Source organism: Saccopteryx bilineata, chromosome 12 (assembly GCF_036850765.1).
Source record: "Saccopteryx bilineata isolate mSacBil1 chromosome 12, mSacBil1_pri_phased_curated, whole genome shotgun sequence".
NCBI lineage: Eukaryota > Metazoa > Chordata > Mammalia > Chiroptera > Emballonuridae > Saccopteryx > Saccopteryx bilineata.
This window is the reverse complement of record NC_089501.1, coordinates 28609226-28627610: the sequence shown is the minus strand read 5'-3', so window position 1 is coordinate 28627610 and position 18385 is coordinate 28609226. Positions and strand designations below refer to the sequence as shown.

At 39.2% G+C, this 18385-nt stretch overlaps 1 protein-coding gene across 3 annotated transcripts in view; it reads right to left on the bottom strand.

Moving 5' to 3' along the window:
• Positions 1-150: 150 nt before the first annotated feature.
• Positions 151-18385, bottom strand: part of LOC136316451 (pantetheinase-like) — a 34774-nt gene continuing 16539 nt past the window's right edge. For 2 of the 3 annotated variants that reach the window (XM_066248480.1, XM_066248481.1), the window contains 6 exons: positions 13984-14176; positions 12895-13186; positions 11837-12195; positions 4544-4714; positions 3030-3164; positions 151-1520 (listed from right to left, as the gene is read on the bottom strand). In XM_066248480.1, coding sequence (XP_066104577.1) covers positions 1488-1520; positions 3030-3164; positions 4544-4714; positions 11837-12195; positions 12895-13186; positions 13984-14176 — 1183 coding nt within the window. In that variant the 3' untranslated portion in view covers positions 151-1487. Of the gene's footprint in view, positions 1521-2506; positions 2564-3029; positions 3165-4543; positions 4715-11836; positions 12196-12894; positions 13187-13983; positions 14177-18385 lie in introns of all 3 variants that reach the window. The other variant, XM_066248482.1, reaches the window with a different exon arrangement.

Genomic DNA, 18385 nt, shown 5'->3' with positions numbered 1-18385 from the left:
GGTATCTAGTATTCAGCTGAGTCTTGGGGAGCTGGATATTTCTACTAGGTAACCACTTTGGCCAAGCTTCAGATTACAGTGTAAAGGAAGGGAGGACTGGAATTTGCATGAGTTTGCTAGGGCTGACATCATAAAGTACGGTAGACTGGCTTAAACAAAAGAAATTTACTTTCTTATGATTCTGATAGCTAGAAGTTCAAGACCAAAGCGCCAGCAGCATTGATGTCTTCTGAGAACCTCTCTCCTTGGCTTGTAGGTGGCCATCTTCCTCTGTGTCTTCACATGGTTTCCCCTCTGTGCAGGTCGCTGTCCTTATCTCTTCTGATAACAAGCCATACTGGATTTGGGCTGACTCAATATGACCTCTTTAATCTCCTTAAGACTCTGTCTCCAAATGCAGTTACATTCTCAGGTATAGAATAAGGATTTTAACATTAAGAAATGAGGAAAGGAGGGGACAACACAATTCAACCCATAAGAAAACTAAAATATATTACTTAGGTAAATAACTAATAGAGAAAACAAATAAAGTAATTGTTACTTTTAAGCAGAACTTAATTATAAATATATGTTAAAATACAAGTGGTAATAAATTCAGACCTATTGTAAGTGACAAGGCTCATAGTAATGGAACATTTAAACAGAGACTTGCCATGGAGCCTGGACTTAGGGGATCATTGGGGGACATCTTGGAAACTGGCTCAGTGAATATGCCTGTGTGTGTAGGCATGCGCATGTGTGTCTGTGTGTGTTACATCATCGTGAGGTTGATAACAAATTATTTATATAATTTTTAAATGAGGAGTGTCAAAATTGCTTCTTGGACCATTCAAATTCATCAAGGTATTAAAAGATAGATTTCAAAACTGTTTGAGCATTGGTCTTTCTTGGAATTGTCTTGTTTGTATCAAATGTGCATCACAAAAGTTTTAAGCAGAAAAATTAAAATTACAGTTAAAATATATCAAAACTATCATACAATATACATGTATGCATTTAACAAATCCAGTGAAAAAGTAATCAGAGCTGGGTGTTGATGTAGTAAATACCACTTTCTAAAAGGAAATTGACTGCTGCAATGAATTAGAAATCCTTTTATAGTATTAAATTTTAAGAAAATCCATTCTAAGACAATCTAGTATTTTTGTCACAGGAAAAATATCAGGCAATACATTCAGATGAGCAGTTCTTAGTTCATCTCCAGAAAAAAACTGAAAAATAATACTTCTCTCAAGAATTTTAGAATATACCAGGCTTTATGATGTGGTATCTTACAATAAATAAATACCAACCATGCTTATAAAAATTACGTTCACTTGTTTGGGGTATTAGTTTATTTAACACGCAATTTTCTGATGGTAATATAATACAAAACAAATAAAAATATTTTATTTCTCTATTGTGTAGAAGAGTGATAAGGAAGACACTCAAGGGCAATTTCCCACTAATTCCTATTACAGGTTTTCAGCACTAAAATCCATTGTTATTTAATGCTTTAGAGCAGAAGCAGCAAATTTTTCCTGTAAAGAACAAGGAAGCAAATATTTTTAGCTTTTCTGACTCTATGGTCCACATCCCAACTACTCAACTCTACCGCTGTAGCCTGGAACAACCATCAACGATACCAAAACAAACAAATGTAGTTATAATCAATAAAAGTGTAGCTATGCAGAATAAACCTTGAATTTCAGAGAATTATCATGTGTCACAAAATATTATTCATATTTCAATTTTCTTTTTCAACCATATAGAAACATAAAAAGGTTTCATAGCTCACAGGCCACATAAAAACAGGTAGCAGGCCAGATTTGATCAATGTCTGGTTTAGCACCACTCAGTTAACATGCATACAGACTGACAAGACAAGCAGAGCTCTAAACATGCAGCAAATCACCAATAATTACGAGAACATGTAGGCCCTCCACAGTTTCTAGGTGTAAGCTCAGCTGCCAGTGCTAGATACCAGGTCAAAGACAAGTAGATGATGTGACATTCATTGATTTCTGTCTTTGCAATATGTAGGGTGGCTGAACCATTGGAAAATATACTGCTCACAAAAATCAGGGGATATTTTAAAATATAAATATAAAGTGATAAAAAAAATTGATTTTTTTTTATTAAACAAGAACATCAGAAAAGCAAATGACAAGTCAAAGAAAGTTGTTCAATTATGCAAATGAGATACAAAACCAACTTTTATTTCATTGGTGAAAATGCACTATACAAAAGGCTGACAGTACTGGAGTATCTGCATGTTCTCTGATCCCCTAATGTTAGTGAGCAGTATATACACACTTGAAACAGTCAGAGGTGATATAGTTTTAGCAATAAACACATCACAATTGGTTTACTGGGACAATATTATATATCACTGTAACAGCTAACACATATAGAGTGCTTTCCATGAGCCAAGGCCTTGTCACAGCACTTTAAATATGTTCACTTACTCTCGCAAAAAACCTCTAAAAGGTTGGTACAATTGTTATCCTCATTTATCAGGTTTTACCTTTTAAAATGTTGTCACTGTTAATCTGGCTTATATTGTTGGATGTGTGCTGGCTTTCTAAATAAAAAAATATATATCAGTAATTCAGTTATAACAGAGGCTGCAACCACTAATTGCAAAAGCCCAGACCCATCTTTCTTTTCTCATCCAAAAACTATCATTCTTTATCTTTTTCTTTTCTTTTCTTTTCTTTTTTTAGTGAGGGAGATGGAGAATGAGAGGGACAGACAGGGACAGACAGACCAGATAGGAAGAGAGAAAGATGAGAAGCATCAATTCTTTGTTGCAGCTCCTTAGTTGTGCATTAATTGCTTTCTTATATGTGCCTTGACTGGGGAGCTACAGCAGAGAAAGTGACCCTGTGCTCAAGCTGGCAACTTTGGGGTTTTGAACCTGGGTCCTCAGCATCTCCAACACTCCATCTACTGCACCACCACCTGATCAGGCCAACCATCATTTCTTAAAGTGCAAAAATTCTGTGCCTTAATAAGTATACTATAGGTGTGATAACTATGAGCATTACTTTTAGTGTTTGTGAGATGAGGTCTGGTGAAGCATTTGTTGTGTGGTCCTTCTCATACATCCTTCCAAACAGAGTTACTGTTAAGACAGGTCCAGATAGCGGCTTCAGGCTAAACAAGCGCCCATCACTTGACACCTGATTAAAACACAAAGGGGGCAACTGGGTCTAAAATTCAGTACAAATGGCTAAGGAAACAATAAAACCTGTGGTCAGATTCTTTCCTATCAGAAACATTTGAAATGTTGGGGAAAAGTTGGGGCTATGGAACTTGCACTGATTCATTTATTATTGAAATGTCTGTAATCAAGATCTTATCATTTACTTATCCGAAGAAGTATCCCATGTGATAATAAACATGAAACAATAGATTTGGGAGTATTTAAAAGAGAAATCTAGTCCCCTCAGACAAGATAAAGAATCTCCCAATGATCAGACGGGAGTGACTAAGGGAAGACTGAGCTGTCTCTATCATCCCTGTCAATCACTTACCACAGCTCCCCTGCCCATTGTTGAGCTGTCTCTATCATCCCTGTCAATCACTTACCACAGCTCCCCTGCCCATTGTTGAGCTGTCTCAACCATCCCTGTCAATCACTCACCACAGCTCCCCTGCCCATTGTTGAGCTGTCTCAACCATCCCTGTTAATCACTCACCACAGCTCCCCTGCCCATTGTTGAGCTGTCTTTACCATCCCTGTCAATCACTTACCACAGCTCCCCTGCCCATTGTTGAGCTGTCTCTACCATCCCTGTCAATCACTCACCACAGCTCCTCTGCCCATTGTTGAGCTGTCTCAACCATCCCTGTCAATCACTCACCACAGCTCCTCTGCCCATTGTTGAGCTGTCTCGACCATCCCTGTCAATCACCACAGCTCCCCAGACTGCCCATTTTCCCCAATTCCCCACAGTAGCTGTTTCACTAGGAAAGAGGAGTAAGAGCAGGATTTGCAGGAAAAGCCAGTAGAAAAGTGTAGTGGGGCAGAGTGCTTGGGCAGCAGAGATTGTATCTGGCCTCAAATAACAAAAACACAAACAGAACAACTTTTTGCTTTCTTGCCAACACCACCACTGTCAAATCCCCTCTCTTCAGATTATCCGTCTTTCCTCTTCTCCTGTGGTCACAGAAGGCCTTCACCCACAGCATGAGAGCAATTCCTTTGAACTTCCCTAGGCCCTCACTGTCCCGGGAGCCAAGGGGCTTTTTCTGATGGGACTAGTCCGGAAACTCTTATACTCTTCTTTGATTCGACAGGCTTTAAACAGCTCAGTCTTGTTCCTATATTCCCCACAATAGGATTTTTCTTTGTTCTCAAGGACACACTAATTATTATAGGAAAGCTTTCCAGATAAGAGACGCAGCCTGCTCAGTGTCCTTTGTGAGCCCTAAAAACAACTTGACCATTTCAAATGGAGAGTTTTATGATATTTGTAAGCACTTGGGTAGGTTTTGTACTCCAAAAGTGCTTCCTCTTACATCAAATGAATCGGCAGTATTAAGCAAAGGTTCTTACCTGAAATTCTCCAGGTGCAAGCTGAATCCCACTCAGCAGCACCTCCGGAAAGACATACTGGGTTCCAAAAGAGCCACTGAGGGAGAACATGTCAAACCTGGTGGAAGCAGTTTCTACTGCCTCACCACAAGTGGGTCGGTTTGTTGTTTTACACTTCAACAGAGTACAAATCTAGGAAAGGAGACACAGACCATTTAAGTGCTAGGAAAGCCGATGGAAACACTCCTGACCCTGGAATAGTGCTTATACCCTTTGTTTAATAAAATAATGTTATTTCCTCAATTGCTTAATCCAGTTCTTTTCTAAATTGCTAATGCAACTAGGAACAAAAATAAAGGACTTCAGACTCTGGTGTTGTCTGCAATTCAATGTCAAATAGATTAAACCTCATCAGGAAACAGTCAAATTTTTGGTCTACAGCCATAAACAATGACACCTTCATTCTTCTCTAGTTAGCAATGCTTTAATAATCAAGAGTGTTGAACTTTTTACTTTCGCCAGTGTAAAGCCAGTGGCCACGGCCACCATCACAGCTGCCTGGCCCATGCAGGTTCGCACTGGATTCGGACAGTCGGCAAAGAAACAGCAGAGCCAAAAGCTGCTGGACCATCATCTTTAATCCTAGCTTGTACCCAGCGGGCAAGTAAAAACACCCACTGGGCTCCAAAACCCACTCACATTCAGTGCTCACAAAGCTACTGACTTATCCGAGTTTCCTAGAATCAAAGGTTTCTAGCTCACCAGACTTATTCACCTCTGTTCCCCATCTCCATCTCCTTCCTTCACTCTGCACAAACTGGCTTCTTACTCCGCCATCTTGGCTGTTTCTCCTGGCCTCCTCCACGTGGCCTTTCTCTGCTCCCTGCTCTCTCCTCTAATATAATCTCAGGAACCAAGAGCACAAGTTTCTGTTCTGCCCCCATTTTATAGTGTAGAAATCCAAAAGCTTTAGTCCAATATACCAAATAGGAAAGTCTCTAATACAAAGTCACTTATCAGAGACATGATGGGATTGTACCACCCCACAACAAAAAGGCTGGGAAAGGCTTAATCCCCAAACCAAACCCCAGGCTACAAGGATTCTGCCTGCCCACAGCCCGCCCCCAGCACACATTAATATCTTAATATAACCTGAGTGACGGCCTCCACTTGGGCAGCGCCATCTTTAACAAAGTGAGCTTTTTTTTTTTTCCCCCCCCCGAAGCTGGAAATGGGGATAGACAGTCAGACAGACTCCTGCATGCACCCGACGGGGATCCACCTGGCACGCCCACCAGGGGGCGAGGCTCTGCCCACCAGGGGGCGATGCTCTGCCCCTCCGGGGCGTCGCTCTGTCGCGACCAGAGCCACTCTAGCACCTGGGGCAGAGGCCAAGGAGCCATCCCCAGCGCCCGGGCCATCTTTGCTCCAATGAAGCCTCGCTGCGGGAGGGGAAGAGAGAGACAGAGAGGAAGGAGAGGGGGAGGGGTGGAGAAGCAGACGGGCGCCTCTCCTGTGTGCCCTGGCTGGGAATTGAACCCGGGACTTCTGCACACCAGGCCGATGCTCTACCATTGAGCCAACCGGCCAGGGCGAGCATAATATATTTTATCTGCCCAACAGCCAGGAAGCTCAGTTGGTTAGCTCATCATCTCAATATACCAAGGTTTGGGGTTTGATTCTTGGTCAGAGCACATACAATAATCAACCAATGAATGTATAAATAAGTGGGACAACAAATCAATGATTCTCTCTGTCAGTTCTTCCTCTCTCTAAAGTAAATAAATATTAAAAAGTGTACATTTTTTAATTATTAAATTTATTGGAGTGACATTGGTTAATAAAATTATATAGGTTTCACATGTTCAATTCTATGATATATCATCTCTATATTTACTTTTTATCTGAGCAAGGACTGAAACAGTTTTCACTATGCTATATAGTTATAATATACTCCACTGTAAAAAAACATAGCTTTTTGAATGTAAATTCTAATGTATGTATCATCTTACCATGCAGAGGAAAAGTCCCTAAAATAAGATCTATGTTCTTATAACTCCACCTGTATGGCACCTTCCAATCTTATTTCAAACCATCTTCCTGTCTTGCCTGACTGAAGCAACAGCCTTCAATTGGTCAACTCCTTCTACTTTTGAATTTGTTCAACAAGCACTTAGGGCAAAAGTGCTAAGATGGGAAATAACTTTCAGGTAAAGGTAGAATGATTAGATGATTCTTTTTTTTTTTTCCTTAAGTGACAGACTCCCGCATGTGCCCAACCAGGATCCACCTGGCATGACCACTAGGGGGCGATGTTCTTCCCATCTGGGCCATTGCTCCATTGCAACCAGAGCCACCGAAGCCATTCTAGCACCTGAGGCAGAAGCCACGGAGGCATCTTCAGTGCCTGAGACAACTTTGCTCCAATGAAGCCTTAGCTGTGGGAGGGAAGAGAGAGATAGAGAAAAAGGAAAGGAGGAAATGTGGAGAAGCAGATGTATGCTTCTCCTGTGTGCCCTGGTCGGGAATCAAACCTAGGGCTTTCACACTCCGGGATGACATTCTACCACTGAGCCAACTGGACAGGGCTAAATGATTCTTTTTGTTCCCTTGAAGTCCTACTAAAACTAACATTAATATTATTTAAAAGACATAAATCTCCAAGGATAGGAATCCAAGAGGATAAACTATGGCACAATTTTGAAAGCTGGGATGTTAATGCAAAAGTTACAACTGAGTTAGCAGATCTAAGAAAGAAAAATGAGGAAAGCCAAGAATCAACCCTAATTACACTGCAGAACACTCCAAAGATTTTATTCTGGGAGCACTGGGTACCTCAGGAGATGTCAATGTTGTGGTGGCAAAAATAAGGAAAATTGGTGGCAAGTTGTCAGGGTTGCCTTAGACACTGAGTCCCAACCATAATGGGCAACCACTGCTCCCCTACTCCAGTACAGAGGGGGCATTTATTGCCAAAGATGGTGGAGCAGATGATGCTGAGATGGAGGTGTTAAAAGGCATAGTTGAAGGGGATTACATGAATTAATTATGCTGAGTGTTGGGATCATTTCCCTTCCCCACCACTCCATTCTGCAAGCTCAGTTCTCTCCCTTGTCTCTTCAATGCTGTCAGCAAGGCACTTACCCTTCAGCAGTAAGGTTGCCAGAAAAAACTTGGAACAGGAGTTCCAGTTAAATTATACTCAGGTAAATTAAAAACACTAAAAAATTGTTTTCAGGATAAGAATGTCCCAAATACCACAAAAGACATAATAATATTTTAAGATATATATTTCTTGTTTATCTGAACTTTGAATTTGGTCATCTTACATTTTATTGTAATATGTTAAATTAATCAATCCTATTCAGGAAGAGAATTGGAAGAATTTTGGAGCTTGAAAATCCTGACCAACCGAAGAAAATGTCTCTAAAGATACTTACCTGAGAGAGTCAACCAAAGAAAGGCCAGTTCAATCATCCTACTCTGCAGCTTCAAAAGGCAAGTAAGTATCACCCCCATGCTCAGATCATTCAGTCAGTTTTGGGTAAAAATGTCACCCTATATATGAAAAAACTACTAAGTTTAGAATTTTAAATTTTAAATCCTGCCTGGCACCACTGACCAGCTGACCAGCAAAGTAACAAAGGGCTTTGTTTACCTGACAGTCTCAACAGTAAGAATGGACTCACTACAGCTCTTCTCCAGTGGAGCTAAGACTCTGGTGGAGGCAGAAAGGCAGGACAAGATTGGGAGAAAAAATAAAAGAGAGAGAGAGAGAGTTTGTGGCTGGGTAGCCAGTTGGTCAGAGTGTTATCCTGGTATACAAAAGTTGCTGGTTCAATCCCCAGTCAGGGCACATACAAGAATCAACCAATGATTGCATAAAAGAGTGGAACAACAAATCAATGTTTTCTTTCTCCCTGTCTCCCTTCTTTTCTTCTAAAAATCAGTCAATAAATATTTTTCAAAAGAGCTAGTAAGAGCCAGGAGATTGTTCACTGATTTTTTTAACCAATGTTTTACATTTTTAAATATATCACAAAATTAAAAAATAACATGTAGTAAATTTTGAATTTTAGAAATTGATATGGCAATGTGATAACATATATATACTCCACACATAATGCAATTAATGTCAATATGCCATAAAACGTATGATAAAATTTGTATCACAATAAATATTTTTCTATATAATAATTGGTTTAATTAATTTTCAATTGTTGGACATTTTCTACTTGTATTCTTGATACTATTTTCCTTTTTCTCCAGCACCTTGGAACACTGATTAAGAGTGTTTATGTCTTCTGCATTTGTATCCTTTTTTGTTGCTCTTTTCTTTGGGCCTATAAAGATGATCAAGGCTCACTCATTTATTGAAGAAACAAAAGTCAAAAACAGCTTATGTGACCACCGAGTCCCTGTCTTGTTCCTGTCTCATTTCTCTTTTTCCTATGTCTGACAAGTGTGTTAAAAAAAAAAGTCACTTATTCTTAGAATATCCTCACTTCCTTTCAGATTTTTAACCTGTTATAATCTGTCTTCCACTGTGTCATTATGAGCTCAGGGAATTCCACCAAATTGCACTCATTCAAGTCGCTAATGGTAAATTTACTGCATTAATACATTTCATGATTTTCTCTTTTTAAAGATTCTCTACTTCCTTCTTGTCCATGAGAGATTTCTTTTCAAGTTTTTTTATTATTCAATCATATATACAGGTTCTTACTTTTATGTCCATTTTCTGCCCAAATACTGGCACTCCAAAAGTTCCTCCTCTGCACCACTGTTCTCTATTGTCTATGTAGTCAGCTTTAAAATGCCAGTCACTCCTGTAGGTTTAACCAACATCTTTAACCTACTGATTCTCAAAACAACATTTCTAAATCCAATGCCTCCTGTAAGCATCAGACCTACATATTCAACAGTCTACTGGATGGCTCATAAGACTCCAAAATGTTTCATTAGACTCCAAAACCAGGACATCCAAACCAGGTGAGCATCTCCCACTACTCCCTGTCTGAACCTCCCCATGCATTCTGTCAGAGCATCCCAATCACTCAGTCACTTCTTTTTTTTTTTTTTTTTTTTTAAAGAGGAGAGGGAGAGACAGAGAGAGAGAGAAGGGGGGAGGACCTGGAAGCATCAACTCCCATATGTGCCTTGACCAGGCAAGCCCAGGGTTTCGAACCGGCGACCTCAGCATTTCCAAGTCGATGCTTTATCCACTGAGCCACCACAGGTCAGGCCCACTCAGTCACTTTTGCCAGAAGCCTGATATAACCTTCTGTTCTGCTTTTTTTTTTTTTTTTTTTTAAAAAAAACAACCACATATCAATTAGCTTCTAAGTTCAATTTCCTAAATATCTTTTGATCTTATATGCTACTTTTATGCCTACTCACATAATCTTGGTCCAGGTCTTAATAAGACTATTTTAATAACCTAAGCAGTCTTTTTGTCCTTAGTTCCATCATCCACAGTGCAGCCAAAAAGGTCTACTCCAAAGTGGATGTGAGCGCTTCATCCCCTTGCTTAACACCTTCCAATGGAGGAATATCACTGGCACAATAAAGTCCAAATCTTAAGAATGACACGTGAGATCCTGGAAGATATGATCCTGCCTCTAGGCTCCTCTCCCACCGGAGCCCACTTCTTACGTTATGCCTTAGTAACATCGAAACACGTGCTCTTCCCTCCATACCTTGTTCTCTCCCATGTCCACACCCTGGATTATGTTCTCCACTCCACTTAGAGTTCCCTCCCACTCTTTCTAACCCAGATAGTAACATAAGCTTATACATCATGTCGCCAGAAACTTCCCTGGATCCCCAAACTAGGCTGGGTACAGTTCCTTAATATTCCTATAGCAAAAGGTACATTTGATGTTTCATCACATGCCAACCTGTACTGAAATTGTCTGTTCACATGTCTTTCTTTACTAGATTCTTCATGAGGAGAGTCTAGACTTATTCATACCTTCATATCACTAGCTTGGAATATATACCTGGTGTATAGTAGGCATTTGATAATTGTTTGTCAAAACAAACAGATACTGGAAGAGTGTCTATCACACAGCAAACAAAATTTTACACAGTGAAGGCAGTTCCAAGATTTACAGGGGTTTCAGTCTCAAAAAAAGTAGGTACATAATTTGACATGACTTCTTTTTGATAAGGTTTAGCATAGGATGCCTGGGGGGTCATAAAAGAGGTACCTGACCCAGTGAGAGAGGTGGAAGTGCTGTTAAAAGAAGTGTCAGGTCAGCCTTTTTAGTAAAGACCACACATGAAAAGCATTATGAATGAGGAGTGGGCGGAGGGGGAGGGCTGGTGTCCTAGAGAAAGGGAACAACTGTGTAGACACCTAGAAGTCCTGCAGATACTGGCATACTGGAGAAGGGGAAAAGTCTCAGTAGGACAAGAGCCCACAAAAAATTTCAAGTATTTTATCTGAAAGAATTTGATTTGCCAGTGAGGAGACAGTGAGAAATATTACGCAAGAGAATAAAATGAGCTGAAACCTATGTACCTTATTAATCAATGTCACCCTGTTAAAGTTAATTTTTTAAATATTTTTAAAAAGAGAGAATAAAATAATCAGAAATGGCTTTTAGTGATTTTTGTAATGATAGTGCAGGGAAGGGACTGGATGGAGCTGAAACTGTCAGAAAACTCTGTTAGAAGGATATTGCAGTAATCTGGGTGAAATAAAATTAGAGGACAGAGCAAAGAAGATAAGAACAGAATGAAAGAAACAAGACCTGGTTTTTCATAGGAGTTCCATTTCAGAAGTCTATTTCAGTTCCTCCTTTATGTTGAAAGATATTAGATAACTGAATCTTTTCAACAATAAACTATTCTACTATACATCTTAGAGATCAACTCTATATGTCTCCAGGACATACTTATTGTTAAACTCTTTATGAAACAAAATAGGCATTAGTTAACATATAGAGTAAATGGCTAAATTTCTTCAGGCATGAAATATCAGATGTTAATTATCTATGAAAATTGTCTGTAATGCAATTATTGTCATTTTAAGCACTGGTGCTGGAAATTAAATGTTCTGTATTTTTCCAACCAGTTTAAAATTGAACTGACATTTAGGAATGCAAGTTAACAAATAAAAATTTAGGATGCCTATATACATTTGAATTTCAGATAAACAACAAAATTTTTAGTATACATATTCCCCAGTGTATGGGGGGGGCATTCTTATAACAAAAACAATTCATTGTTTAGCTAAAATTTAAATTTACCTAACTTGTTGTCTTGTATTTTATCTGTTATCTCCTCTGCCATCATAATACTTGTTACCTGTAAATGGTAGCTCCCTTCAACGGTATGTAGTCCATCAAATGCCCCTAGGGCATAAATTTCATCTGCTCTCTTCTCAGACATCTTGTAGCTTAGATGACAACAGAGCTCTTTCTGACAAACTGTGTAATTTCCTGCGACTCCTTTGAGCTCCACGAAGGTAAATCCATCAAAAAAGACAGTGCCCTTAAATTCCTGGTTTCCAGTTGCGAGTGCTTCTGTACCACTGGCGTGAGAAGTCCAGTTCACCACCAGGTGCTTTGGGTGGGAATCCAGCTGTGAGAGAAGGAGTTTTCCCTCTTTGGTCTTCATATCGTAATAAAATGCTCTTGGAGAGTCGGGTGCATAGATGCCACTTCCTGGAAGTGATCATTTGGAAATGACATTTGAAATAGAAAAGTGAAAAGGGATCTTGTAGTTGTTATTAGTATTTTAAATTCATATAAACATTTTACACCCACTAAGGTATATATTTTATTAATTTTAGTGAAATATGCTAAGGAAAAAAAAAGTGATAAATAAATTCAATAGAGCATACCACCAAGAAGCCAAGGAGAGTTTCACATAAGAAGAAGTGAATTAAAAAAATAATAAAAGAAAAAAAAAGTTCATTCAAGTTGAATAAAATTAAATAAATCTTGAAACAATTTAAATGAAGATTGATTCTATAGCATATCATCAACTAGACATGAAAGTTAAAAGCTGAAAAACATTATTTTTTTTTAAGATAACTTTTTTGTCATTTTTTAATTTTTATTTTATTTATTCATTTTTAGAGAGGAGAGAGAGAGGAGAGAGACAGAGAGAGAGAAGGGGGAAGGAGCTGGAAGCATCAACTCCCATATGTGCCTTGACCAGGCAAGCCCAGGGTTTCGAACCGGTGACCTCAGCATTTCCAGGTCAACGTTTTATCCACTGCGCCACCACAGGTCAGGCGAAAAACATTATTTTAAAAAGTATGAATTACTTAAACATTTTTTTCCTTTTGTTGTTTTTTGTTTGTTTGTTTTGCTTTTTGCACTACATCAAGGCTGGAAATCTTAACAATCACACATTACCTGTCATTTTCTTTGAGGGATGATGTGTATTGGATGCCAGAAAATTGACTCCCATGCCCATTGCCCAAGCTGAATGGAATTCAATAGCTGACAAATGTGGCAAAACATTCATCCAAGCTGTGGGAAACACTATGGTGTCCACATGGAAATCCTTCACCAGAGTAACAGCAGGGTCGTGGAAGAGTATATCAAAGCATGTGATAATGCCAAACCTTCCAAATGTGGTGTTGAAAGTCACAACCTCCGGCTCCTTGGGTACATTGAATTGATCTTCACTCATGAAAAGGTTTTGCTGCAATAAACAGAAGATGAAAGGGTAGAAATATCACAGATGATGTCTGATCAAGTTGTGCACTGAAACTGGTACAGTTTTGCAAACAATGTCACCTCAAGAAATTACAGAAAAATTAATATTAAAAAGAAGTAGTCTCGGACATTACTCTGTCTGAAAAAGTATAAACTCACATCAATTCAGCAGTGGTAATTTTATCTCTGACCATTGGCTTCACAGAAAAAGAGTGCTAGAGAATCTGAGATTACTAGAGCTAATAGGAGCCTTTGGTTCAATCTTGACACTTTAAAGATATATATACAAAAGAATCTTTATCTGTTTAGATCTCTCTGAATCTTACAAAACATAGGAATAAAATAGATAACCCCTATTTGCCAAAAACACTTCTCTATTTCCTGAGGATAAAGGACTTTCTTTGCTCCTTTTTTTGTCAAAACCAAGTCTATCTGGTAAGGAGTTTTTAACTCTGGCTTTGACCCATTGCCAGGGCATGTCTTTAAAAAGACTAAGTCGAAGAGATGACATTGTATTTCAATGTAGGTAAGTCTTACTGATTCCACACACTCCAGAAACACACTCCTGTGTTCCTAAATGCACAGGAACCCTATTGAGCCTCTTCACAGGAGCTTCACATAATTAATCATTTCTTTCTGTGCTTTCTCTCTACTCAGCTTCTAAAGTAAGCTTCTTATTACCGGCATACAGGTAACATGGATTTTTATGGAAACGATTTTTCCCTCTTGTCCATTTTACTTTGCTAAGTATTCAGTAATTGAATTATTTGCATTATATTCTACCTTATGGTAGCGTGCCACCAGTTTTCCTTGACAGTCAAACACCACATTAGTATTGTATTGGTAACGGCCATCAGGGGGACACTGGGGGTCACTGGCATTGCATGGCTTCTTGTCCCCAATATTTGCCACGACATAGATAGAGTTGTCCTTGGCCAGGCAGCTGAGTCTTTCTTGCACTGGAGTGTGACCAAATCTGGAATGTGTTGTTTAAAGGAAAAAAAAAAAACCAAGCTTAGCTTTTAACAAAGTTCAGAATAACAGCAGCCTGAATCTATTGCAATATGCACAAAAAATAAGCTCTAAAAAACATAGAAAAGAAAGATAAAACAAAAAGGGATGTCAGAGGAAGTATATGCTTGTGGAAATCTCATTGTAGGAGACTATTCTAGGGTAAGACTCCAGGGCATGTAATTTTTTCCTCATAGCATTTATCATCATCTATAATCATATATTCATTAATGTGTCAATCACATAATGTATGTCACATCTTATAGATATTACAGGGTCAATACACACATTTGTTGTTCACTGAACTCATTCCTATCAGAAAAGAGGCTTTAAAAATATTTTGAATGAAGTAAAGGCAACTTAGAAGAAGACTTTTAAGAAGATGGCAGAGTTGGAAGCACCAGGAACCTATCCCTCCACATAGATAACAATTGTACTTACAGAATTTGTGTGACATAACTATTTTGGAACTCTGGAGTTTATTTGAAGGCTTAAAACTTCCAAGGGAAGTCTTGAAAGGTAACTTGCAGTTAATTTCTGTCAATTTTAGCTCTTAGCTCAGCAGTAATTACCCATGACCCCTCTCTATCCCAGCCCAGTGGCAGGGAGCCATGCAGGTATTCCTGTAGCACTTTATAGGCAGCTTGTGAGGGCAGGGTGAGCGATAAACCCCTGTCCTCCAAATACTGGGAATCTGTGTTCTGATCCTTCATAACTGCTTCTGATCTTGGAGATGCAGACTCAGGAAAAGGCAGCCATTGTTGTACCCTCCACACACTGTTGCAATTCTATCTCCCTCTTCCTCAAGTGACTTCTAGAGGATTTGCAATGCCTTTTTTCCCAAACCCTTTTTAGGCACCAGACATTTAAGAACAAGGACCTAAAAAAACAATCACATACATAGAAAACTTAGGAAGTTCCCTGCTCGTGCCCAGAGAAAGGCACATGCTAAAAAATAACCTGAGAAAACCTTAAGTTACACCGCAAGCTGATGGCCACGTAGAAACATCCTACAACAATCAAAACAAACAAGAATGCAAAACCCTGGGGAAGGGAGAAATTTTGATTGCCAGTTTTCACATTGCGTGATTCAAATGTCCACTTAACAAAATCATCAGACATGCAAATACACAGGAAAATTATGGCCCACGTAGAGGAAGAAATGAACCACCAGAAAGCATTCTAGAGAAAGATCAGAAGCCATACTTGCTGGACATCACTCGTGCAGGTTGAGCTGCAGCAGCAAAACTAGCACAAATTTCTTTCTTCCTCTTCACAATTTTATGGGTAGAATATTCATTTTCTCCATAGATCCTAGCAACCTCAGCATAGGACTTCTTCCTTTCTTTATTAAAATGAGAGCTTTTACTTTTTCACTTACTAAATGTACTTTACGGCATCATAAAGTACATCAAGTACCCTCACCACTCTTGTGCTTTGGGGCCATGACTAACCCTTAGAGCAGTACGAACATTCATATATGTCCTTGTGCCTCCAGACCATCCAGAGTATGATTGTCCGTGTGTAAAACAACATAAAAAAAAGCCAAATGGGCTCTGGCCGGTTGGTTCAGTGGTAGAGCATCGGCCTAGTGTGCAGGAGTCCCGGGTTCGATTCCCGGCCAGGGCACACAGGATAAATGACCATTTACTTCTCCACCCCTCCCCCTCTCCTTCCTCTCTGTCTCTCTCTTTCCCTCCTGCAGCCAAGGCTCCACTGGAGCAAAGTTGGCCTGGGCACTGAGGATGGCTCTATGGCCTCTGCCTCAGATGCTAGAATGGCTCTGGTTGCAACAGAGCAATGCCCAGATGGACAGAGCATGGCCCCCTGGTGGGCATGCCGGGTGGATCCCGGACGGGCACATGCAGGAGTCTGTCTGACTGCCTCCCCATTTCCAACTTCAGAAACACACACACACACACACACACACACACACATACACACACACACACACACAAAAGCCAAATGTATGTTCTTCTTGTTTTCATAAGTTGGTTATCAAGCAAACATAATTTTAAGTTAATAAAACTGTAACTGAAACTATTTTCATTTTCTGAAAAAAAAATTCATTCCCAGGGGTCAGCGAGCATGAAAAAAACTCAGTATTGAAAGGGTTAAGGAAAATAAGTGCTACTGGCACACTAGCGCTGTGCTATGGGAACAGCTGATCAGATAACTGAGATGGCTACCAAATGACCAAAGGGTGGGTATCACGTATAGTGTGGACACCCCAGACACGGGGATGATGCACATACAGAGTGGGACAGATTTGGTCACTTTACTCAGAATAGCACACAATTTAAAGCTTATGAATGGTTTATTTTAGTGACTTTTTATTTAATATTTTCAGCCCACAGGTGACCAGAAGTACCTGACTGAAACCACAGAAAGCAAAACCATAAGGGAGGGTCTCTGTGGATACTGCATTGTTTTCACCCATTCATCGGTTCATTGACACTTAGAATCCCGCTTTAAGCTGTTGTAAATAATGATACAAAGAACAGGGCACTGCAGAATGCTGCAGTGAACATGGGAGTGCAGATACTCTTGGAAACTTCCTTTAAAAACAAACCCAGCCTGACCAGGCGGTGGCACAGTGGATAGAGTGTCAGACTGGGATGCAGAGGACCCGGGTTTGAGACCCTGCAGTCGCCAGCTTGAGCGCGGGCTCATCTGGTTTGAGCAAAGCTCATCAGCTTGGACCCAAGGTCACTGGCTTGAGCAAGGGGTTACTTGGTCTGCTGAGGGCCCGCGGTCAAGGCACATATGAGAAAGCAATCAATGAACAACTAAGGTGTCACAACGAAAAACTGATGATTGATACTTCTCATCTCTCTCCGTTCCTGTCTGTCTGTCCCTGTCTATCCCTCTCTCTCTCTCTCTGTCCCTGTAAAAAAAACAAACAAAAAAACCCAGAAGTGATATTGCTGAATCACATGGAAGTCCTATTTTTAATTTTTTGAGAAAACTTTGTATTGTTCTCCATAATGGCTGCCCCAGTTTACATTTCCACAGGGTTCCTTACTCTCCTTGTTTTTTCCAGGCTTTGTTATCGTCTGTCTTTTTGATAATAGCCATTCTACCATGTGCGAGGTGAAACTTCAATGTGATATTCAATTATATTTTCCTATGATTACTGATGTTGAGCATCTATTCACATACCTGTTGGCCATTTGTATGTTTTCTTTGGTAAAATATCTATAGAGATCATTTGTCCCTTTTTTAATAAAAACATTTTCTTTCTTATTGAGTTGTATAAATTCCTTATATATTGCGAATATTGCCCACTTATCAGATATATAATTTACAAATATTTTCTCTCACTCTAGGATGCCTGTTTACTTTGTTTATCGTTTCATTTGTATTATTGTAGCTTTTTAGATTGATGTAGTTCCATTTATTGATTTTTGCTTTTTTGCTTATGCTTTGGGAATCATATAAAAAAAATCCTTGTCAAAACTAATTTCAAGGAGTTTTATTTCCATTTTTTCTCCTAGAAATTTAACAGGTTCTGGTTTTATGCCTAAGTCAATATTAAGTTAATTTTTGTGAATGGTGAAAGGTAAAATCCAATTTCATTCTTTTGCATGTAAATATCCAGTTTTCCCAATATCATATCCTAAAGAGACCATCCTTTCTCTGTTGAGTATTTCTGGCTTTCTCGTCAAATATTAGTTGACTTTAATGGATGGGTTTATTTCTAGTTTTTTGATTCTCTTTTACTGATTTATGTGTCCATTTTGATGTCAATACCATAGTGCTTAGTTTACTAGAGCTTTGAAATAGAGTTTAAAATCAGAAGGTGAGATGCCTCTTACTTTGTTTTTTCCTAAGATAGTTTTGGTTATTTGGAGTCTTTTGTGGTACTATACAAATTTTAGAATTATTGTGCCTGACCTGTGGTGGCAGAGTGGACAAAGCTTTGATCTGGAATGCTGAGGTCACCAGTTCGAAAGCCTTGTTTGCCCAGTTAAAGCATATAAGATAAGCAACTATCAGAAGATGATGCTTCCTGCCCCTCTCCCTTCTCTTTCTCTCTCTCACCTCTTTCTAAAATCAATAAATAAAATATTTAAAATTTTATTTTAAAGTTTTTAGGATTCTTATTATTTCTGTGAAAAATGCTATTGGAATTTTGATAAAGATTTAATTAAATCTATAGCTGGTTTTGGGT